The sequence below is a fragment of the Asparagus officinalis genome, chromosome 2 (genome assembly GCF_001876935.1).
Source record: "Asparagus officinalis chromosome 2, Aspof.V1, whole genome shotgun sequence".
Lineage (NCBI taxonomy): Eukaryota > Viridiplantae > Streptophyta > Magnoliopsida > Asparagales > Asparagaceae > Asparagus > Asparagus officinalis.
This window is the reverse complement of record NC_033795.1, coordinates 2,502,359-2,527,256: the sequence shown is the minus strand read 5'-3', so window position 1 is coordinate 2,527,256 and position 24,898 is coordinate 2,502,359. Positions and strand designations below refer to the sequence as shown.

The 24,898-nt window shown below is 35.9% G+C and overlaps 3 protein-coding genes across 5 annotated transcripts; 2 read left to right on the top strand and 1 right to left on the bottom strand.

The window, feature by feature from the left end:
- Positions 4,822–13,179, top strand: LOC109829893. Its single transcript, XM_020396977.1, has 11 exons — positions 4,822–5,049; positions 5,132–5,216; positions 5,327–5,523; positions 6,523–6,605; positions 9,586–9,631; positions 9,750–9,806; positions 9,911–9,965; positions 10,960–11,060; positions 11,154–11,217; positions 11,921–12,054; positions 12,770–13,179. The coding sequence occupies exons 1-11, from the start codon at positions 4,972–4,974 to the stop codon at positions 12,944–12,946; spliced, it is 1,077 nt and encodes a 358-aa protein (XP_020252566.1). The 5' UTR covers positions 4,822–4,971; the 3' UTR covers positions 12,947–13,179.
- On the top strand, positions 13,735–14,204 carry LOC109829615 (glycine-rich cell wall structural protein 1.0-like). The gene is made up of 2 exons (XM_020396673.1): positions 13,735–13,826; positions 13,901–14,204. The coding sequence occupies exons 1-2, from the start codon at positions 13,735–13,737 to the stop codon at positions 14,202–14,204; spliced, it is 396 nt and encodes a 131-aa protein (XP_020252262.1).
- Positions 19,414–24,141, bottom strand: LOC109829892 (UDP-glucuronic acid decarboxylase 6-like). 3 transcript variants are annotated; one of them, XM_020396974.1, is made up of 13 exons: positions 23,984–24,141; positions 23,637–23,739; positions 23,477–23,563; positions 22,389–22,476; positions 22,124–22,215; positions 21,686–21,750; positions 21,514–21,602; positions 20,999–21,076; positions 20,798–20,891; positions 20,656–20,722; positions 20,483–20,546; positions 19,985–20,025; positions 19,700–19,885 (listed from the first exon to the last, which is right to left on the bottom strand). In XM_020396974.1, the coding sequence occupies exons 2-13, from the start codon at positions 23,709–23,711 to the stop codon at positions 19,700–19,702; spliced, it is 1,026 nt and encodes a 341-aa protein (XP_020252563.1). In that variant the 5' UTR covers positions 23,712–23,739; positions 23,984–24,141. The 3 variants fall into 3 exon arrangements, with proteins under 3 accessions (XP_020252565.1, XP_020252563.1, XP_020252564.1); XM_020396975.1 differs by lacking the exon at positions 23,984–24,141 and adding an exon at positions 23,827–23,952; XM_020396976.1 differs by lacking the exon at positions 23,984–24,141 and having other exon boundaries at positions 19,414–19,885; positions 23,637–23,711.

The window sequence follows — 24,898 nt, the reverse complement described above, 5'->3', positions numbered from 1 at the left end:
CAGCGACATTATGGCATAAGCGCTTGGGTCATATCTCAAAAGGTAGAGTTGAGCGTCTTGTGTCTGATGGCATTTTGGATTCCCTTGATTTTTCGGACTTCGACGTATGTGTTGAATGTATCAAGGGAAAACAGACCAAAGTGAAAAGATTAGGTGCCAACAGATCTTCGGATGTCTTAGAATTGATACATACGGATATTTGTGGGCCATTCCCTACGGAATCCTGGAATGGTCAACAATATTTTATATCATTCATAGACGATTACTCACGTTATGGGCACCTATATCTTATTCATGAAAAATCTGAGTCTCTGGACATGTTCAAAGCCTATAAAGCTGAAGTTGAGAATCAACTCAACAGAAGAATTAAAACCGTCAGATCTGATCGTGGTGGTGAGTACTACGGTAGATATGATGGTTCAGGTGAACAACGTCCAGGACCATTTGCTAGATACCTAGAGGAATGCGGTATCGTCCCACAGTACACTATGCCGGGTTCACCTAGCATGAATGGTGTAGCTGAAAGACGAAACAGGACTCTTAAGGATATGGTAAGAAGTATGATTGCTCATTCTTCTTTACCAGAGTCACTCTGGGGAGAAGCACTTAAGACAGCAGCTTACATTCTGAATAGAGTACCAAGTAAAGCAGTTGCTAAAACACCTTATGAGCTTTGGACTGGTCGAAAGCCCAGTTTAAAGCATTTACATATTTGGGGATGTCCAGCTGAGGCAAGGCCTTATAGGCCAAATGAAAAGAAATTGGACTCCAAAACAGTTAGCAGCTACTTTATTGGGTACCCTGATCGCTCTAGGGGCTATAAGTTTTATGATCCCACTATAAGGAATATTTTTGAGACGGGAACAGCAACATTCTTTGAGGATGTTGAGTTTGGGGGGAGAAATAAGGTTAGAGACATTAGTTTTGAGGAGGAATTGGCTTCAGATCCAATCCATACAGTTACTTTTGATAATATTCAGGTTCCTATACCTGTTGTTGCTCAAGAAGTAAATCCGGAACCTCAAGATGATAATGTTGAACAACTCCCTGTTCCAGAAGAACAAACTTAACAACCTCAAGAACCAGTGCCATTAAGGAGATCCACGAGAGAAAGGATAAATGCTATTCCGGATGATTATATTGTATTTCTCCAAGAACATGAGGAAAGTAGTGGAATGTTAGAAGATGATCCAATCAACTTCTCTCAGGCCATGAAAAGTTCTAACTCTCAACAGTGGATTGATGCCATGAATGAAGAGTACAAGTCTATGCAAGACAATAAGGTTTGGGAACTTGTCCCGTTACCAGAAGGTGCAAAACCAATTGGTTGTAAATGGATTTTTAAAACCAAGCGGGATGCAAATGGTAATGTGGAGAGGTATAAGGCACGTCTTGTGGCTAAAGGCTATACTCAAAAGGAAGGGATTGATTATACAGAGACTTGGTTTCATCGAAAGACTCTTTCAGAACAATCATGGCACTTGTTGCTCATTATGATCTTGAGTTACATCAGATGGATGTTAAGACTGCATTTCTCAATGGCGACATTGATGGGATGATTTATATGGTACAACCAGAAAACTTTGTGTCAGGAGACCCGAAGAATATGGTTTGCAAATTAAGGAAATCCATCTATGGACTCAAACAAGCTCCTCGTCAATGATATTACAAGTTTCAACAAATAATTATCTCGTCCGGTTTTGAGATGAACATTGTTGATGACTGTGTATATCACAAGTTCAGTGGGAGTAAAGATATTTTTCTGGTTCTGTATGTTGATGACATATTGCTTGCCACTAATGATATAGGTATGTTGCACGAAACCAAGAGATTTCTATCAAAGAATTTTGAGATGAAAGATCTTGGGGACGCCTCTTTTATATTAGGGATCCAGATACATCGAGATCGCTCTCGGGGTATTCTTGGATTATCACAAAAGAGCTATATCGATAAGGTACTTAAAAGGTTTGGCATGCAAGATTGCAGACCAGGTGACACCCCTGTTGCTAAAGGAGACAAGTTTAGTCTCAATCAGTGCCCTAAGATTCCTTATGCTTCGGCTGTAGGAAGTTTAATGTATGCTCAGGTATGTACGCGTCCAGATATTACGTACATTGTTGGGATGTTAGACAGATACTTAAGCAATCCTGGTATGGATCATTGGATAGCAGTCAAAAGGGTTATGAGGTATCTTCAAAAAACAAAAGATTATATGCTCACATATAGAAAATCAGAACAGTTGGAGGTCATTGGGAATTCGGACTCTGATTTTGCTGGATGCCAAGATAGCAGAAAGTCTACATCAGGCTACATGTATATGTTAGCAGGAGGAGCTATATCATGGAAAAGTGTAAAACAGACACTCGTAGCTTCCTCCACTATGGCAGCAGAGTTTATAGCTTGCTATGAGGCATCAAATCATGGAATATGGTTGCGAAATTTTATCACTGGACTGCGCATTTTGGAAAATATTGAAAGACCACTGAGGTTATTTTGTGACAATAAATCTGTAGTTATGTATTCCAATAACAACATGAGCTCAACTAAATCAAAACATATTGATATTAAGTTCATGGTTGTAAAAGAAAGGGTACAGAGTGGACAGATATCTATAGAGCACATTGGGACAAACTCCATGATAGCAGATCCTCTTACTAAAGGATTGCCATCCAAGGTCTTTCATGAGCATACTACTCATATGGGTGTGGTGTTATTCAAGGATATCCTGATTTAGTGGGAGTTTATAATTTTCTGGTGCTTTGTGTTTGGTTGTATTGTCTGATCAGAATAAAATATTCAGTTAAGACACTCTGTTTTATTATGTTTGGTTTTGACCTCACTAAAGGAGGACCACTTGAAAATAGACATGTACTGATCACATTGCATGTAATTTTCATGCTGCACATCCATGATTGATCTATGTCGTTTGATTGTATTGGTATATGTGACCATTGATGGGTCGAGTCACGATAAATGTGACAAAGGCCGCTTTGATCCTATATTGATATAGTCAATGGACAAGATTGTTTGGAAATATCTTTTTAATGATAGCAATTTTGAGCTCATAAGGTTATACACAATTTAAGAAATCATATGGTGCCCAAGTGGGAGATTATTGGATTTAAATCTAATTAAATCTATTTGTGGGCACATATGATTAATCAACGTGTATTACTATCTTTAAGGATAACCCACTTAAAGTGATCAATCAATTTGGGTTAATAGGTATTTAAATAAATCATGGGGGTTATATGTGCAGATACCAGGTTGTAATTGTAATTTGATAAGGGGCCAAATTATAAATGTACAACACCTATATATAAGGGGTTATGGTCCCTAATCTAGGGTTAACCACTCTCATTCTCTTATCCCCATCTAAAGAGATCCATAAGAGAGAAACCCTAAGGTTAGAAGATCATCAAAACCCTAATCAAGTTTTCTTCAATGGATTCAGGTATATGCTTCCGCACCTTTTGATTCTTGTTAATCTCTTTGAATTAAATCATGGCTTTATGGTTTAGATCTTAAGTTTTTATTAGATCTAACACAGGGTTTTTTTGGAATTAAAATAGCTCTGGGGGATTATACGCAAAACCACCAAACTTCATGGGTTAATGCGAAATCAATCTTTTCCCCTAAGGGGCTGTTTGGTTGGCATTTTTTGCTCTTGTAAAGCTGCCAAAACTGACAAAAGCTGTCAGTTTTGACAGCTTTACTTGCAAAACGCCTAAAAATAGACGTTTTTGCAAGTAAAGCTGTCAAAACTGATAGCTTTTATCAGTTTTAGCAGCTTTATAAGGGCAAAAAATGCCAACCAAACAGCCCCTAATTGGGCCTAAGCAACGGCTCATTTATTTTTAATTCTTCACTTGGCTCTACATAAACTAATGAGTGTGGTCCACAAACCAAGAGGAGTTAAGTGTGATTGAGTGACTGGAGACTAGCGTTCCTCCTTTGGTAGAGGAAGCGATGAGGCAGCCTCGAGGAGCAGCCCGACGTTTTTTCCCTTCATTTTCACTGGAGGGGTGTTTGTTTGCATGCAAGTAAAAAATGAAAGTAAGAAAGTTACTTTCATATAACAATTAAGATGTTTGTCTTCATGTAAGTGGTTATGAAAGTGAGATGCAAGAAAGCTATCACATATGACTTAATGCAATTTTGACTTCCCCTAAAAAAATGGTGAAGTCACGTGAAAGTGACAAAAATGTAACTAATTTAATTAAATGATTTTAATTATACTTTTTAATTAATCTTATTTTGTCACGTCATCTTCACAATGCACTTTCGATAATAATTTAATTTTTCAAACAAACACTGTATTTCACTTGTGTGCTGACATGGATGTAAAAGTCATTTGCAAAAAAAAAATAACGTACATATTTTAAATTCACTTTCAGATTGCCAAACATCCCCCACTTTGGGCTGAAGAAATTGTAAGATAAAAGTATAGTGGTTCTTTTTCTATCCATTTTCCATATTCATTTTCATTTTTCTTTCCTCCAAACCAAACAGCATAATCTCCTTTTCTTTTCCTTGATTTTCATTCAAACCAAACACAACCTTAGTTAAGCATTAACTACCGCCATTTTTTTTCCAGTTATTAACAACAACCGGTGTGTCTCTGGCCCACAAGGTAACTCACCGCACAAGCAAAGCGCCGCGCGTGGAACCCACCAGCTCAGCAAATGACGAAATTGCCCACCTAATCTACCGGACCCCCGGGTGAAATTCCTCCGATTCGAGAGTCCTTTCTTGTCATTTGACAAACCGGTCTCTATCCAGCATTATCTGCCGCTTCCCCTCCCCTCGCCACCTGGCTTGTCCCCCCTTTGGGCTTCCGATCCGGGGACTCGCTTTCCTCCTCTCTCTCTCTCTCTCTCTCTCTCTCTCGAATTCTTCCCCCAAAATCGAGAGCTAGGGTTTCAATCAAATTCTAGGGTTAGGGTTTGGCCTCTCACTCCGATCTCCGGAATGCAGAAGGATCCGTCGGCTCAGAGATCCGCGTACCTGACCGCTCTCACGCAGGAGATCGAGCGCAAACTCCAAAAGGTATCGCCTCGATTTCTCCGACGCGAGATCTTGATCTGATTAGATGTGATTGTGAACTCTGTCATTCTTGTTGCTGTCGTAGGCGTTGAGCTCTCAATCTCAGAGGTTCGATTTGCTGCAGCAGTTGTTTGCTGATATGGCGCTGGAGATCGACGATCGTGCTCGAGGTAACGACTTCTTCACTAATTCCTCCTAGCTCTCTGTTGAGAAATTATGGGCCACTATGATCCGGGGTCCTAATTAGATTCTGATCTTTTGAAAATGCAATTGAAAATAGACGTGCTTCTCAGCGGGGATGAAGACGGGGTCACTGAAAAAGATGACGGAATTGAAAATAGCTTGTGCTTTTATGATGTTCTTGCGAATCACTACGTCAGGGTCCCTGAAAACGGAAAGCGCATCCTTGATTTGATTGTCCAACTGTGGAGCCAGTCTTTTGTGTCGCATATATTTGCCCTTCTTTTCCATAAATGGGTATGTGGTTTACTTGCTCCGTCCGGATATTTGATTTGACATATTGCTGTGTTATGATCTATGATACATAGAACACCTACCTCGATTAAGGTTTGGCTTGTCTGACACGTTTAGAGACCGTTATTTTTGTCCATCCAGTGTCCAGCGCTTACTAATTTGCAAACTGCTATTGCCTCAAACTCAAAGTTATCTGTAAGAGTCTATTCTAGCACTTTTGACAAAAGCTAGTTATCTATACATCATGTGACTAAATTTAGATTATTTCATATGTAAGTAGCATCCTATACTTGAGTTTACAAGACCAACATACCAATGTTATCAAGGCGCAAGGCGCAATGCAGAGCACAAATGCCCTTTACACACACCATTTGCAGGGCGCAATCCGACGTGCACACCTCACTGAAGGCATGCACATACCTTACACAATTTTTCCAAGATAGACAAACAAACATGGAGTAACATGTTCATGAAATTCACATAAAAAGATGTCAAGGTAAATGATGTCAACTACCAAATTATGAAATAGGATCTTAATTCAGAATAGGATCTTAATTCAGAATGTTAACAAACTCAGTAGTGAAATTCATAATTTCACAAATGAAAAGTCAAATCAAAACTAATATAAAAAAACCCAACTAGTCTACGAAGTGAGCAAAAAATAAAAAATAAAAAAAATCTAATCATCCTCATCAACATCATCATTCTCCCCTTCAAGTGGAACATGTCAATTCCCCTCTTTAAAATACGAACTATGCTAAATAATTTTTTATGAAGGTCAATAACATAACATAATAAGATGGACAAAGCAAAGGTTGAATGTGGGTGCACCGCACCTTTTCAAACTTCGTGTAGAGCTTAGCGCTTGTTACCAGCCATGTTGATGGGAAGACCTTAGATGATCATGATGTTGATGGAAACGTTTTTTTTTTGTTGCTATTCCTATTTCTTGTTGTATCAGCGTATAAAAGCCTAACCCATGCGCATTGGTTCCTATTGCAGTTGTTTGAAGTCCCGCTTGAAAATTCTGAAGCAGTTCTAAGATATGGATCTGCTCTTGTTCAGGGCGCTACTAATGTTTTTTGGTATGTTATTGGTAACTTTTCATTTTAATTTCAAAAGCAGATCAAATTCTCTCACCATGTATGTGTGCGCACGCACACGTACACACACACTCACACATATGAGGATAATGGATATAAGTCATCTCCTCCATTATAAGCTACCATTTATTTAACAAAATGTGCTAATTCCGATGTGACTAGCAGGAAGGGTCTCACCAATAGTCTTATCTCATAGTAGCTAACATCTCATACCCATTTTTTTTACGTGTGTGTGTGTGGCGGGCAGATGGGAACGCACACATGAACTCCTGAGTTATCATGATTATTTTTAGGGTAATCTAAAAGGTAATATGGCTTTGAAGGTGGCAACATATGATATTTGTTGATTGGTTTTTCTTGTCAAAGGTGGCAGCATATGATATTTGTTGATTGGTTTTTCTTGTCAAAGGTGGCAGCATTGGTTTTTCTTGACAACATGGGACCAATTACTTGGCACCTGCTTTTATGAGGAAATAAATTAATTGATTGGAGTTGAGGCAGGCATAAAAGCCTCAGACTTGGTTGATTTTATTCCTTTTTTTTATTTTATCCTGTAATTCATGAACTGACAAAAAAAAGGTCTTCCGTCTTTTTGTGTTGGGGGTATATTAGAATTTCTGAGAAATACCTGTTAGACCTTAATGCCACTAGGAAAGAACTCTAAAGGGGGTGAATAAGGTTTATACTAATCTAATCCGATTTAATGTTAATTAAAAACTAATTAACAAATATCCTATCAAATTAGATAGCAACAAGATATGTATGCAAGGATATGAAACTAAGTGTGATATAAACACAAAGCAATATAAACAAGATAGTGGACAAAATAAACAAAGAGCAATTGACAATGACGATAAGAATGTAATGAACTCTAAGCACAAATGAAACGTCAAAGCAAACTCAAACACAATCAAATGATCACGGAGTTCGAACCTTCCGTCCTACGTCTCCGCTCTCCACTCCCGAGGAGAAATCCACTACACAACCGGGTTTTCAATTCTCACCTGAATAACGTTTACACCTCACACTCGGTTTTCTAGCTCACCGAAAATTTTACAATCAACACTCTTGCAATCCCACTCTACACCCTCTAAGTATTGGTCTTTAGCCCGTATCTCCCTCAAGTGCTCGGATTTACAACCTCTCCCTAGGTTTTACTACCGACGTCACTCCTCTTGGGACGATCCCGTCTCTCACCGCATACTCCTCTCAGTGTATAAGTGTATTACAAAGTGTATCCCATAATTAGGTTAAATAACAAATTTTGTTCTCCAATACAATGATGAGAACTAAGTGTAAGCTCACTCTCTAAGTCACATAATCTCACAATCCCAATTATACTATGTATGCAAATACAATAAGCTCAATGGTTGTGTGTGTAAACAAAGAGTAAAACAAATATAAACTCAATTTAATTTAGCAAAAAATAAATATAACAAATTAAGCATAAACAAGCTAGATAATGAGTTTAAGAATTTTTTTCTAAAATAAGAGTTGAGGGATGTAGATTGAAGCCCAAACAAGAATGAATAACCTCCTCTTCCTCTTGTGAAAATTTCTTCACAAAACAAAATTGAAACAAAACTTAAACGAATTTTTAAACATCCTTAAAACTTGTTTTTAAACACTTTTGGTAGTTGAAAATAATTATGACAATGTGGTATATATAGAGTAGGGTGGAAGAAACCAGCCCAAGAAAACCCTAAAAACCCATAAAAATCATTAAAATACACAAAATCTGAAAATAACCGTTACTGTGCAACGGTCAGATTTATAAGTCGACTTATAAGTTGACTTGGTATAAGTCGATTTGATATAAAGTATAAGTCGACTTACAAGTTAAAAACAAGAAGTGGAAAACATGATATAAGTCGACTTGTAAAAGACTATAAGTCGACTTGCCAGAAAAAAATTTGATCATTCCAGAAGAGAACATAAGTCGACTTGTCAGGTGTTATAAGTCGACTTAAAAACATGCACATGCACTGTTCATACTAAAAATCTGATTTTTAAAGTGCTTTTAAAAATAGCAAATAAATTCATAAAAATGTAAAATTTTAGGAAATGATTATAAACATGATAATAAACATGTTACAAAAAGAATATTTGGAATTACACTTCCCAAAAGTAAAATCTCATCATTTTTCAAAACTAGTCCAAAACATGAAAATGAACACACTTGACATTTGATATTTTGACTAAACCATGTTTTAAAACTTTATAAAATGATTATATAGACTTAATAAAAGATGTATATAATGATTGTTAAGTCCATAAACAAATAACTCAACATTTTCACAAATTTATATTTATATAAACTTGACCAAAAACCAAAATGTGTATATATATAACTATATATATATATATATATATATATAAGAAACCAAAACTTGTATGTGTGTATGTGATTGAGCTAACACACATAATATAACACCTAAACTAATTTACCTAAGCAATCTTGATTTTTAATGAGCTATTCTTGGTAAACTTGCGGATGAAGCTTGAACTTGGATCTTGACTTGAATTGCATTGCTTCATACCGATATTCCGTCAACTTTCATTGGATATAATCGTGAAAGCTCGATTCCATCCATCCTCCAACTCATTGTTTGCCTAGAATAAATACGAAAACATAAACACTAGACAAACAATATTAGTTGTAAATTATTTGTTAAAACATCATCAAAACAAAAAGGCCAACAATACTCGTTTGCGTTTTATTGCAGTTTGTCTCTTTCTTGGCTACTGAGTTTACGATCACGTTCAGAAAAGTAATGAAAAATGTCATATGCTCATCTCATTAACAACCAAGTTTCCATTGTTTTCATGAAGTTTGTTTAAAAGGGCTGTGGTTGAATGCAATTGGGAGCAGAAATCTTTTTCTTCTTTCAAAGTTTTGCATATTTAATAGTTTTCATATCTGTCCAGAATCCCTTATCCTATTCATCTTGAATATTGTCAGGATTGACATTCAGACAAATACGAGGCGTTTCTTATCCTTGTTCTGTGTAAGAATTTGGAGATATTCCGGCATTTATGTTGGTCTTTCTTTATGTTAATACATGTTCCATTTTTGCATGCAGAATTATCTGATGTACTCATTTTTTTTCCTTTTAACTAACTCAGTATCTACTAGAGGAAGTTGCCCTTGTTCCACACTCTCTCAATAAAATTGCTTTACAGGTATATGTCTATATGTTGTTGTGGTTGCTTGTTACCTTGCATATCTAGTCAATTACTTATTGCATTACTAAAATCTTCTTTGTTGACTCATATTCTTTGTGCAGACCCGCAGAGACCTTTTTTCTCTTCTTTCCAGGTTCATTTTCTTTTACAATTTAGGTGTGTTTATCCAACTTTGAGCATTCTCATTCCATTTTTATGTAAGCTAATGCAAGTCTTTCTAGTATGCAACCAATGTTACCGATAGCAGATAGTGTCGCGTAGCGGTGAGGCATCGCTAAGGTTATTTGAGGCTATTGCAGTAAAATAGCGGTAAAAAACGCAAAGTCAAATAGCGGTCTAATTTAGATATGTATAAATACTAAAAAAAGATTAAAGAAAAATCTAAAAGTACATATTTGATGATTTAAAGAGATCCTAAACATGAAATAGACATGTAACCAACTAACCATCACGTAATACGTAATACCGAAGATGACTGGAGGAGTCAAAGAGTCGTCGTCTTCGAGAAGAAGAGCTTAGTGGTGAGAGGACTGCCCTAAGAGAAGCTCACGATGAAGGAGGTGAGAGGAAGTACTGAGATAGGTGCCAGAGGCTATGAGAGGTGACGGGAGTATGCTAAAAATCACAGGAGACGGTGGGATGCAATGGTCAAGGGTCGGGTTTAATTTAAAAAAAAAAAAACCACAAATCGCTTAAATAGCAGTCAAAAAGCGAATTTCGCATGCAATTGCCCACTATTTACCGTTATGGCACACTATTGGCCGCTTTTGCGAACAGAAAGCGCATATTCCGCTATATGTCACCGTTATTGGGCGATAGGGTAGTAGGAAGGGATCGCTAACATTATTAGCGCCTCTATTACGGGGCTATTTACCGCTATTTATAACAGTATTGTTTTCTGCTTAAAATTGTAAGTACCTTGAACTATGGCTATGTCCAACTGATCCTCCTGCATTCTGAAAGCATGGCGACAAAATACCAGTTTATGCGATTCCTTGATGTGCTTGTTTTGTAATTATGTTTAAGAACACAGGAGGGTGGTTATGGAAGTTAGCTAAGTCAAGGTGTCTTTTTTATCATCATGAAAATTTGAGTTATTTCCTAAAAGACATATATATCAGTTGTCTTGATGTGTTATGCTCATATGCAGATTACTTGCTTGAAATTTTTTTGAAGAATTTCCCCATTCCTACAAATGCTTTCCTTATTGGTGGTCCAGCAGATTTATTTGTCATTGAGCTTACGGATCAGGTACTTACTTCTAGTGAATGGGGGGTAAATTTTATGTTTTGCAACTTATTCCGGCGTTCACGAGTGCATTATTTTTTTGATTTGTCATCTCAGCTTCAAAAGTTAAAAGTCGAGCCAGTGCTTCTACATTATCTCTCTCACATGAGAGCTCTTCGAGGTAGTGAATCCTGGTTCATATCACTTATCAGGTTACATAAATAGATTCGAGACTCGAGCAAATGCATGTAGAATTGAAAAGGATGGAGAACTCTAGTATTCAATAAACGTTACTTAATTCATTCTTCAGAAAAACATAAATAAAAAGTTGTGGATTAGTTTATCTTGAGATGATTTTTAGTCAACAGAGAAATGAAAAGCTCCGCAAAGCATTTACACTGTGGACCCATCACCCTTGTGATACCTTTACTTAATGACACTAGGTAGCTTCTTTTTGGTCCACATGCTAAGGTTTCAAATGCACGCGCAAGGCTTTCTTGTCATGTGGCATACGTACATCAATAAAATTGATTATTTCTCTAAAAAAGTAAGAAATTTAAATTTTTAAAGGGTTATACATTTCATTGAATTGAGAAATTAAGGTGCAGAGGCATTATAATTTAATCGAGAAATGAAAATTCCAGAAAACATCTATATGGTGGACACTCATGTTTCTTTCTGTTAATAGTTAATAACATTCTATCCACTTTTTATTTATTCTCATATGAAGCCTTCATACACACAATCACATGCACACACATAATGGTTTCTTGTTATATAGTAGCATGCGTGTGTCTATACATATACAACTATGATACAGATATAGATTTAGAGTTAATTATCTTAATCTTTTAATGGGACGGTGCACTGATTTTGTCATGTAGGATGGGAGCTGAGGATGACTACAAGTACTAGATTGAAGGCATGCCTCTACAGTTTCACATCTCCTGGGGGTCCTATGTATCCAACTAGAGCTGTTCGTCATGCGGCCTGGGATACACTGGATTTTCTTTTCCCTGTAAGTTTCTATATCTTTCTAGATTTAGCAAATCTGACTGGGTAATCTTAGTACAATGTCAATTGTGAATTCTAATTTACCTTTGTATATTGTAAAAATAATGCACTTTCTTTTCTTTTGACATGCTTATGAGATGCAACCTTGACTGGTTCATATAAGTTCTTCCTGAACGATCTTTTATGCGACTCTGATTCATAAGATACGGAGTATTTACATAGATGTATAGTGTTTGCTACTTTAGGAAGGATAAAGAGTCATATTCTTTAGGTTCAACTCCAATGCTAGGCCATTCAAATAGAAAATCTATGTTGTTTGGAAACCTGTTACCATGTATCATGTAATTTCCTTTGTGGTTTTTATTGAGGTGATGATCGCAGCATGGTTGGCATCGTAGCACTTAAGCAATGGAAGCCTCTATTCGAAACAGAGGAATATGTAGTGATGAACCAATTATCCTCTTTCACTCCAAAAATTGTCCTATAGCTGATGAATTTGAATCAGTCCTTTTCCATCTTGAGGAGAGACATTAAGATGTTAAGATATGTAATAATCTGAAGCATGTTTAACTGGTTTCAACATTGAGTTCTCCCTCTTTATATCCGTGAAGCAATGTGGTCCCTCAGAGGAGGGGTTGCAAATTTTATTGAGTAAACAATCAATTTATGATGTAAAGTGAACTCACACTGATGCATCTAATGGAATCTTATTGATACAGGTTGGGCGCCATCCGCGACATGTTATAAGCCTGTTCTTCCGTCTGCTTTATCCTTGGTACTGGCCCTCGTCATGTTGGAATTTTATTACCACTTGCATTAGTGCAGTATTCTACTCAATTCTGAGAATAATCTTTTCAAGTTGGGAGAATATGACTAAATCTAAAAGGAATTCTTAAAATGTCACAAGTTCAAATGTAGTTTGTCACTATACTGGGATGAGGCTGGTGGTTTTTGTTCTGGATCTCAGTTAACCCTTTAGCTACCCATGTTTACTTTGTAAATTAACGTGTGTTATCAAATGCGTGATTGTACAAGAATGTTAAAGCTTCTTTCACACAAACATGAAGTTTAGCAAGTTTCCTTTTGTTTGTCATCATCATGTTCCATCAGAAGATTCCATTTGTATAATTTATCTGGGAAGCTTCATTGGTAGCCATCAAATACTTTTATCTGCCAGGGTCTAAGCATCCCACTTTTTCAAATATCCAGACGAGCTAGATTTGCTAATATAGTTCTTTATTATATTTTTTTAAAGGGAGGTCCTCTTTCTTATGAATTTCCGGAGATAATGTAATAGTTTATTTATAATGCAGTATACTCTTCAATATTAATCCATAAGAGAATCTCTTTTTTTTAAATTTTTTATTTATTTAAGGTCTAATCTTTTGAAGGGATCGAGTCAAAGACACAAATTAAATTAAGATAAAATGGAAATTAATAGAACAACTGTAATGTTACCTTTATTATTAAAAAAAAGTTATAAAAAAATACGAAGAAAATCTATCTATGTGCGCAGAAGGAGAATAACAATCCAGCAGCTAGACCTACTGCTACCACTAGAAGAAGAATAACTACGAGTATGATCATCGTGACGCCTTGGGATGGGCGTGGAGAAATTGCAGTTGACGTCTCATGATCCACGGAAGATGTTTGTGGTGGAGCTTCTGATGATAGAGGAGAGAGAATGTCCGGGAAGGAGGCTGATCTTCTGTGGGTTCAGAAGGCGAATCAGAAGACGGTGCCCAGTGCGGAACAGTTCCTGGTGGCATCGGTACGGTAATTTTTTGGCCGTTAATAGTGACGATCACAGTGCCATTCTTATGCACCTACCCGAAAGCTGGAGGTATAAGGGGTGGTGACGATGGCGCTGGAGGTGAAGGTGAAGGTGAAGGAGGTGAGGGTGGTGATGGTTTTGGAAACCGTGAAGGCATAGGTGGAGATTGTGATGGCTTCAATGTCGACCCTGAAGGTGGAGGCGACGGCGGTAGTGGTTTTGAAGACGGAGATGGTGACTTTGGTGAGGATGGGAAAGAAGGGGAGCGACCACGAGATGGCGGCATCGGTACTGGTGATGGAGATGTCCTCGGTGAAGGAGCTGCTGACGGGGGTGGCGACCGTGGCGATGGTGTTGGGGATAGGGGTGGCAAATTTTGACCCGACCCATCAACCCGACCCGACCCGACCCGTTTATAATGGGTATGGGTTGAATTACATGGGTCGGGTCATAAACGGGTCAACCCAGTTTTACCCATTTATTAAATGGGTAAATTCGGGTTAACCTCTTGACCCGTATAACACAAATCACCGACCCGTATAACACAACCAACCCTTCGTGACTTCGTCCCTCACTCCCTCATAAACGCGCCACTGCAGAGAAAGAAAAAAAAAGTAGCCCTAAATTTCCCAGTGGCGGCGAGCGGCGAGCGGAGAGCGTCGGCAAACAGAGAGTGGAGAAGTGGATAAAAGAGAGAAAATTTAATATATGTGTGTCTATTAATTACCAAGATGATATCGAAAAATTTAATATATGACTCCATTGGAAGTGGATAAAAGAGAGAAAATTTAATATATGTGTGTCTATTAATTACCAAGATGATATCGAAAAATTTAATATATGACTCCATTGGAAGTGGATAAAAGAGAGAAAATTTAATATATGTGTGTCTATTAATTACCAAGATGATATCGAAAAATTTAATATATGACTCCATTGGAAGTGGATAAAAGAGAGAAAATTTAATATATGTGTGTCTATTAATTACCAAGATGATATCGAAAAATTTAATATATGACTCCATTGGAAGTGGATAAAAGAGAGAAAATTTAATATATGTGTGTCTATTAATTACCAAGATGATATCGAAAAATTTAATATATGACTCCATTGGAAGTGGATAAAAGAGAGAAAATTTAATATATGTGTGTCTATTAATTACCAAGATGATATCGAAAAATTTAATATATGACTCCATTGGAAGTGGATAAAAGAGAGAAAATTTAATATATGTGTGTCTATTAATTACCAAGATGATATCGAAAAATTTAATATATGACTCCATTGGAAGTGGATAAAAGAGAGAAAATTTAATATATGTGTGTCTATTAATTACCAAGATGATATCGAAAAATTTAATATATGACTCCATTGGAAGTGGATAAAAGAGAGAAAATTTAATATATGTGTGTCTATTAATTACCAAGATGATATCGAAAAATTTAATATATGACTCCATTGGAAGTGGATAAAAGAGAGAAAATTTAATATATGTGTGTCTATTAATTACCAAGATGATATCGAAAAATTTAATATATGACTCCATTGGAAGTGGATAAAAGAGAGAAATTTTAATATATGTGTGTCTATTAATTACCAAGATGATATCGAAAAATTTAATATATGACTCCATTGGAAGTGGATAAAAGAGAGAAAATTGTTTGTAATGGAGAGAAAAGATTGAGAAAGGGAGATACTATATACATTGAGTTTGGTACTTAATTAGTTTGTTAGTTTTCTTTTTATGTCTATCTTTGCATTGTGCATAGCGGTACCTTGTAATCTTTTCTTTTGAGACCACACAAAATAAGTTTAAAGCGACAATATTAGTTGTAATTTGATCTGTTGTTATCCCTTTCATAATATTTCTAAATAAAAGAGCTTTTAATGGAATGTTAGTTTGACATTAACAAACTAAATTAACTAATTCTTACTGGCTGCTGTTTCTATATTTAACTATTGGGCATTGGTCAAGTTTTTGAAATACCTGTCCTATTTATATGTGTGTCTATTAATTACCATATCAAAAAGTAAACATAACAGTAGTTAATTTGAAAAATATTGGAGTGAGTACAATGTTCTACTTGCTATTGCGTGCATCTTGGATCCCCGATACAAAATGCAATTTGTAGAGTTTTGCTATCATGGGCTATATGGACACAATTCTACGGAGCTTAAGAATGTGAAAGACAAGCTTTTCTCTCTCTTTAATGAGTACTCGAGCAATATGGATGGTAATAGAATGTGAAAGACAAACTTCCACATTGTAACGTAAATCATGCTCTTTAGATTGAGGAGAGCAACCAAACAGTGCATTATTCCGAACTCTTTAGTATCTTAAAATAAGTCCCTCTATTCACTAAGTTTAAAACAGCCTACAATATCTATCCAGTTTAAAACATGATGCTGATTTTTCAGTGAGCACATGTACCAAGTTTGTATATTTTGCAATATTTGGGTACAAAGTTTGTATATTTTGCAATATTCGGTTTCAGCTTTAAGTTAAAATTTTGAATCAAACATATTAATCTGTCTGTGTTTGTCACTCAAAAATTTGAATCAAATATACTCGCTGTAGTACTCTCCTACTTGTTTTGCATACTATTATCATTCAGCTTCCAACAAAGCTGATTAACAGCTATTGATATTGTACATTACACTGTCTCTTCTCTTGTCTGTACTTATAAGTATTTGTGCTCTCTGTTTATTGTTAGTTTCATTGGTGGTTACTATTAAGCCTTCAACATGTTATTATTATTAGTTAGCAACTTCAGATTTTCTTTAACGCATCGTTAATATATTTGTGATAATTGTTTAGGTAATTTTGTTATCATGTCTGCTTCGAGAATATGGCCCCTAATAAAAGTTGGATGCACAATATTGATAATCGTGCTACTTGTGAAGATTATGCTATTGGATAATAAAACTGGTACTCTTGAGATAGTTGAGTCACTCTTGAGATAGTACATTTCAAAGCATTCTTATGAAGAGTTCAGAATTAGTCACTCCATTTAGGTGCTTACCAGTGCCAAATATGCTTGTGAGCTGCGCTTTTATTAACAAATCCACCCTCTCGTTGCAGGACTTGCCACCGGAGCGAGCTTTTGCTGATTTTGTCCTCTGCAATCTGATTCTCCACCTTGTGATCATGAACTTATTCGAATAGAACTGTATTAATATAAGTTGGAAACTGCAGCAATATGTATTAGGTCTTATCAGTTTTTGGACATGTCCATTTATGGTACTCACATAATTGTTTACCTGGTTGAAGATTGTACTCTTGCCTCACAATTCTCAGGATGAATGATGTATTCAACTAAAACTCGAGATCAAAGTTCTTATTTATTTTTGATGACTGATATTGCATGAGAAAAAAAAAATGCAAGCTAGGGGGTGACCTTCAGATGCATGAGAAATGGTGTCATTACTTAGAAGTTTGGAAAATTTGAACAGTTTAGGTTCATTGTTAGAAGTTTGATAAACGGGTCATTCGGGTTATATGGGTTGGGTCGGGTAACCCGTTTAATAAATGGGTAGGATCGTATTGACCCATTTATTAAACGGGTCGGGTCGGGTCATACTTATACGGGTCGGGTCAAATTTTATATGGGTCGGGTCGGGTCGGGATGACCCGTTTGCCACCCCTAGTTGGGGATGATGTCATTGCTTATGGGGCAACCGTCCGGTGAAGGAGCATTAAAAGTGGATGGAGATGGAGATGAGGATGACGGCACTGGTGACGGAGCCAAGTTCAACGAAGGGGCATGTGACGGGGTTGATGACCGTGGCACTGGTGTTGGAGATGATGTCATTGGTGATGGCCTGATGGGGCCACGTTAACTTTGGACGATTATCGGAAAAAAAAACCCTTTTAACTTTCAAAACATCAGAACCCTGGACTATCACAAAAAATCTCCTTAATTTCTAGATTTTATCAGAAAACCCCTTTAACTTTTAAGATTTTACCCAAAAAAACCACCTAAACTTAAACGGGTTTTCTGATAAAATTTCAAAGCTAAAGGGGGTTTTCTGGTAACCCCTAAACTTGATGGGGTTTTCTAATATTTTGAAAGTTAAAGGGTGTACTTTTTGATAATTATCCAAAGTTATTGGGTATTATGATATTTAGCCTTAAAATGTTATCAATACAACAAACTATAATCAAGGATTCAATATACATTAACAAGGAGAAAACTAAAGAGCAGCATGCATGCGTGATTGATGTATGTATACGTACCTTTGGAGGCGTGGGTGCTGGATGATGATGGTAACAATGGTGGTGAAGGTGGTGGTGGTGGTGGTGGGGGTGGCGATGATGACGGTGGCACACCCACACGTCAAGAGTCCGGGCACTAGTGGCTTGCGACATCAACAACCACGTCGATATCGTTACGATCGTGAGGGTCGCAACCTTGAAAGATATGAAAGAGGAGGCCATGGCTTTGAACGAAGTTGTTATCGTACCCTGTTGAGGAAGGAGAGGTTCAAGAGAGAACCTTGTTTATTTATAGGTTATGATTCAGGACCGGGGGTTTGTGTGTGTGTCTGTGTGTGTATACACACACACACACGCATATAGAATGAGTAGTTATTACCCGAGAGCTGGATTACTAATTTGTTTGTAATTAAGATCTCTGGTTCCTCGTCATATCTAGGGAAAGCTAAACTGATCAAGGAGTGAAAAACTAGAATTATAATTGAACAAGAGGCGCAGATAAAAGTGGCTGAGTTCAGGTCCTAGTCGAACTCAACACATGAGAAACGTAAGAGACGGCAATAACTCAATGTCACTAATTTTAAGACTTGTTATTAATAAACACTTGATCATGATTAAAAATATTTAAATGAATTTGATTAGTAGGGTACTGAATGATATTAGTATTTGAGAGTACCAAGGATTTTTTGATTCAAAAACGAGATGGAGTGAAAAGTTCAGCCTGCACCCACCTCAGGAGGAGTCAATACAGGCATATACTTAAAAAATATTATCTTCATCTAAGAATATTTTTAACTTGAAATTATCCACATGTAGAAAGTTCAAACAATCAGATATTGAAATCTGTAATCCTCATCAAATTATAACTATCTCGTGGACAACTAGTTCTATTTTCACATAAGAATCCTTATCAGATTAAAGTTATCTATAATTACAAAATTTTAATAATAAAATATTAAACATTTGGTAATCATAATCAAATTATAATTATCAATAATTAAAAATCTAATAATCATATTTTTAATTCTCTTTTCTTTTCTTTTCATTATCTTTCGCTTTTCTCTTCTTCCATTTTTATCTTCTGTTCTTTCCCCCCCTTGTAATCTCTTTTCATCATATTATTGTGATATTAGTATGAAGTCCCATGCATTTTCTTCAAATTCATAAAATCTTCATCTTATATTGGTAATACATTAAATCAGAGTTCAACGCATTTTTGTGCACAATTTGTCTAATAACACGTAATATTCAAAATTACTAGATACAAATTTACTTTAGAAGTAAAGCGTAAATAAGACAAACTCTGCTATGTAAATCAAAGAAATCAAACCACCGTCGACGCTTGATACAGTCATAGCACTTGTCATTGCATGTAACAGAAAAGGAAAAAGAAATTATCTCTTATATCAAGAAAAATGCAATCTCTTATCAATAATCAATGCCTTTAGACATTAAAACAAAACTTGCACTATCCTATTGTTCATCATATTTGATGACTTGAAACAAACGAGACCTTGCAATTTGCCCCCACTCATTCTAAAACAACAATTTATTCCGGAACTTTTCAGGGCATGAACTTGTAAAAAGATGTACTACTTATTATATAAATCCCAAAACCAAATCTTCAAATTGATGTATAATTATCCTTCAAAATGTTCATCATGCTTTCTTGGCAACACCAAGCCTCTGACGGAAATCCTCCTCCATGAGAGGCAAACCCTCGCGCAAAGTCACCTTTGGCTCCCAACCGAGCAATTCCTTGGCTTTTGTGATGTCTGGTTTCCTCTGGCGAGGATCATCGGGTGTATTTTCCACTTCTTTCAAAGTAATCCCAGGGTTGATCAACTGCAAGTTAAAAGCACAACATTTCTCTCTCTAAGAAATTTGGGCTTTCAATTTGATAAATGGACATCTTAATGATGAGAAATCTAATGAAGATATTACCTCTTTCACAGTTTCCGCGAGTTCCATCATCGTAAATTCACCTGGGTGAAAAGAATGAAATATTCAGCATAATTTCATAAGGAGATGTAAAGGATAACACATGGTCATTTGAGGGTTTTTCCCCTCTTGGGCATTTTAGTTATTTTATAATTACAGCTACGGGTGAGAAAAGTTTAAGTTCAGCCAGTTTTGTGAGGTGAAAAAGCTTAGGGGGTTTACATGCAAATCCCACCAAAATGGTTTTGTGAAATTAACCCATACCCAAATGCAAAATACGCAACAAACATGAAAAGTTATTTTCAATGAACTGTAGCACATATTTTGTTTGTATACGATTCAGTGTCATGGTATTTGCTCCAAAGTTATTACAACCAACTCATAGAACATCACAAACTTTGTGACAGCAAGATCTAAAATAAAAAAAATACGAGTAATATAATTGCAGAAATAATAAACACAACACAGGCCAAGTATGCCCATGGAAAACTTGAAGCTTACCTGGGTTCCCTATGTTGATGGGGCCTGTGTGTTCTCCTTCCATCAATCGCATAAGGCCATCAACCTTACAATTGAAAATTTAAAAAATACCATCATCATAAAATACTAAAAAAGTACAGCGCCCAGATTTTGCATCTGTTGAATTGATAGTAAATGGAGCAAGCAATCTTTACCATGTCAGAAACATAACAGAAACTCCGAGTTTGGGTTCCTGGTAGTTGGACAGTCAATGGTTCATCTCTACATAAGAGGTGAAAAGAAAGGTAAGCAAACAAGACAGCCAGGTACACCGAGAAGCATATGAAAAAGATGTACCTGAGTGCTTGAGCAATAAAGTTACTCACTACACGACCATCATCAATGTTCATTCGTGGCCCATATGTGTTGAAAATTCTGGCAATTCGGATTTCTGCCATAAAAGGAGCCACCATGAGATAGTACATTGGACGAGTACCAAAAGGTTAACAAAGGATTGATGAACATGCGGTGAATGTGGAAGCAGTAAAGGATAATCACCTATTCCATGCTGCCTGTGATAGTCGAACATCAAAGTCTCTGCAACACGCTTACCCTCGTCATAGCAACTCCTGACCCCTACAACAAGATGAGGAAAGCCCAATTCGTTTCAAAACAGTAGCCATATAATATGAGTGGTTAGTGCAATACACTTTGGTCATTATGGGTATATACCATAAACTACAAAGGAGACTGTAAATATAGGATGAAGTTCTTTCTCTCTCTTAAATACTATTACTTCCCAGAAATAAAATGATAACATATAATTAACATGATGTACTTGGCAAAAAAGAAGTCTGAACAAGCACCACTTTTCAATGAAGACAGCATGCTCTAAGGTATGCATACCATTTTTAATATTGAAAGCATTTCAGTCTAGTTCTCATGCATCAGAACATACAGTAAACAAAAACAAACTATACAAGGTAACAGGATCATGATAAAGTAGAGCGATGAAAATGGAATAAACACTGCAATGCTTGGTGCCATAACCAGACCCTTCACTAACATCTTACCAATTGGGTTGACATTTCCCCAGTACTCCTCCTTCTGGGGATGCTCAAGTGGATCACCATAAACCTCTGAAGTTGATGTAAGCAAAATCCTGTAAGACAAAAATCATACAGAAAAATTAACCATCATTCTTGTTAGAAGTCAATTCATATGACAGGATAACGAGAGCATTACCTTGCTCCAACTCGCTTTGCAAGTCCTAACATGTTCAATGTGCCAATAACATTTGTCTTTATTGTCTGTTAGATTTCACCTTGTCAGATTCTTTCACATAAATTAATTCACACCCAGATTATGTAAAAGTAACAAGTAGCACACAAACCACTAGTTACTAGAAAACTTTTAAGTTAAACAATTGTAGCTTTAGTAGCAATGACAGAAGTAAAGAGAGCAACAATTAATATTGTGGTAATTGTCAAAATTATAACACAGGCTTATTATTATATAATGTCAATTAGATTCTACGTCAGAAGTTGAGTTACTAACTAAGATTATTCTGACCTAAAAGTCAAAACATAACGAGAAATCTTATCATTGTTCATTAGAAAGACAAAACACTATATTATGAATTACGATTAGAAAAGCAAAACCTGTTTTATGTGAAATGCATACCTTCACAGGATTGTACTTGTAGAAAATAGGAGATGCTGGGCATGCAAGATGATAGATCTGGTCAACCTCAACCAGCAATGGTTCTGTAACATCTGAAAAGATGTAGAAAATATAAATATGGGAAAATTTAGAAGCAAAAGCAATGAAGTTCTCTCAAACTACCGTCTCACGATGAAGGAAAGATCGACTAAGGGCCTATATAGGGTATGATAAAAAGAAAATGATACAAGGAAAACAGTAATACAAATGGTATGCATGCAAATACCATGGCGGATGAGCTCAAATCTTGGATGACCAATCCACTTTCTAAGGTTATCCTTTGAACCGGTGAAATAATTGTCAGCAACAATTACCTAGGAAAAATAAGAGAGACAAGAAATGAGCTTAACAGTTCAACTTCAAACAGATGCACCTCTAGTTTAACAGCAATCCAACATGGGATAAGTATACTGAGAGGAATTAAACCTGTCTGCATAGGTTGATAATTCTTTGCTTTCTTTTCAAAATTTCCAGGGGCAAAAAAAAAAAGCCTAGATAGAAAATGGTTTCTAGGTCCCAAGAAGTAACCCATAAACTATCACCCAAATCTTATCAATTTTCTCCTTAGAACTCAGAATGACAATATCGATCGCCCACATATTATGATTTATGAGAGGATCATGATAAAGCAAAAGCATTTACGAGCAGTTAATAAGGAAAGCATACAAATCTTGATTGCGGATTAAGATCAATCAAGTAGAATGAGAGGATGATGCAGCAGATACATTGCTAGGAATTATTGGAGTTGATGATATTTGAATGTTAAACACAAGTAGTTTCTTCACAATAAGCACAAATGTAGACACGCAAAGACATCTGTGGATAGAAGTACTTGGTGCCTCATGTTGTTCCAACAACATCCAAATTTGAAGGTACACGCTAGGTTGGAGGTCGTTACAAGAGTAAAAGGTTGTTGTAAAGCAATATAGGCTAAAAAAAAGGGGCGTTACTGCGATATTCAAATAGATTGAAAAGTACTCCAACACTTGAGTGGGAACTACAACTGTTACTCAAGTAACTACTTCTAATGGAACACACCCTAATAGCAAAAAAACCACTTTCTGCAAAGCATATAAAAAAACATATACATTAATATTGCACGCACAAGTTAACTAAAAGAACCATCTTTTAAGTTTGCATTTTCTGTAATTTTGCAGGGCAAGAGGAGCTATAAATTGACCATCAGTGTCATCATTACTATCGTCATGCAAATATTTAGTTGTGTCGAACGCAAATATACAAGACTAAAAATTACAACCATTAACGATGAAAGAAAGCAGAAGCATTGATATGAATGATCTAAGAAACAAGTACCTCATTCTTTTCATTCTCCATCAACCTGTCCACCAAATGCGATCCAATGAATCCAGCTCCTCCGGTGACCAAAATTCTCATATTGGACTATCAATAAAAAGCAACCCGATCGTCATCTCAATTCAAGATTAAAACTTTAAGCTAAAGAACGCAACTTTACCTGAAAAAATTTTGAATTCCTCAACGGCGAAGGGCTCGGGGGTGCCTTTGTCACTGTGGTTCCATTGGCCGCCATTTATCCGATCAATTTGCAAACTAAACACCTGTATCGACCAAACAATTTTTAAAAACAAACCCCAAAAAAAACCCTCAAAACCTAATTTTTTTCTCCAAATTTTCACTGAACGCACTTGAGATTATTCCTACAGATCCGAGATCTTATATAGATCGAAAAAAAACAGCGCCGACCGATACAACCGAAACGATAAATTTAAAAAAAAGCGAAAAACGCTTAATATTCACGCAAACAAAACAGGGAAGAAAGCGGCCGGAGACCGAAACTGGTACCTGCTACCAAACTTCTCTAGATCTGAATCTAGATCGGGCGACGAATTTTTTATTTTTTTTATAAAGATCGTGGGATTTATTGTTTTGCTTATAAAATTAGGGTTTAATGAAGGTTTTGTAAATTTGGGGGAAGATTTTATCTGCTAATATGACGGTAAGTTTAGTTAGCTGTTCTTGACTTATATAAATTAACGATTTAATTAAAAATTATTGGGCCACGTGTATCTCCTGGTACTTTTAGAATCTCAAGATATTTTTTTTTTAAATTTTATTTTTAGTGGTTTATGTAAACTTTTTCAAGTTCGAATTTGTGTAATCTGAGCAGAGTTACAATTTTAATGGTTAGGATTTTTCTTTTTTTGATTAAATAGTTCAATTTTGTTATAAAGTGTTTGTTTGTGGAAATAGATGTATAATTGATTATTGGATTAAACGTTGAACTTTAGAATTGTACATGTTTCATCAATCTTTTTTCGTCTCATAATATACATGCCTAAATAGTTTTGGATAACAATGTGTCACGTGCCATCCTCCAAAGTTTTAATAAAGTTATTTTTCTTTTTGAAGTAAAATAAAAATCTAAAGATTTTAAAAAAGAGCTATCTTCTCTCTTTAAAATCTAGTATGTGCAATAAAAATGATAAATTTTAATGTACACATAATAAATTAACTTTCATTCAAAATGAACCAAAATTAATAATATTTATGGGTCATTACCTCATAAAAGTCACAAATTTAGTCACAAATTTTTATGTACATATAATAAATTTACATTTGTTCGAAACAGACCAAAGTTGACAAAATTCATGGGTTATATAAGTTAATAAAAATTGCACATAATAAATTTACTTTCGTTTGAAGGATAAAAGTTAATAAAAATCATGGGTTACATAGCCCATGAAAATCATAAATTTT

Excerpts from the sequence above, each read along its gene's own strand:
- LOC109829893 (XM_020396977.1), top strand. The coding sequence starts at position 4,972 with ATGCAGAAGGATCCGTCGGCTCAGAGATCCGCGTACCTGACCGCTCTC. Across the intron at positions 6,606-9,585 it reads GGCGCTACTAATGTTTTTTG|GATTGACATTCAGACAAATA; the intron begins GTATGTTATTGG and ends GAATATTGTCAG. Across the intron at positions 9,632-9,749 it reads GTTTCTTATCCTTGTTCTGT|TATCTACTAGAGGAAGTTGC; the intron begins GTAAGAATTTGG and ends TAACTAACTCAG.
- LOC109829892 (XM_020396974.1), bottom strand. The coding sequence starts at position 23,711 with ATGGCGGCCAATGGAACCACAGTGACAAAGGCACCCCCGAGCCCTTCG. Across the intron at positions 20,892-20,998 it reads TCACAGGCAGCATGGAATAG|AAATCCGAATTGCCAGAATT; the intron begins GTGATTATCCTT and ends CTTTTATGGCAG. Across the intron at positions 19,886-19,984 it reads TCGCGGAAACTGTGAAAGAG|TTGATCAACCCTGGGATTAC; the intron begins GTAATATCTTCA and ends TTTAACTTGCAG.
- LOC109829615 (XM_020396673.1), top strand. The coding sequence starts at position 13,735 with ATGTCCGGGAAGGAGGCTGATCTTCTGTGGGTTCAGAAGGCGAATCAG. Across the intron at positions 13,827-13,900 it reads TTCCTGGTGGCATCGGTACG|GGGTGGTGACGATGGCGCTG; the intron begins GTAATTTTTTGG and ends TGGAGGTATAAG.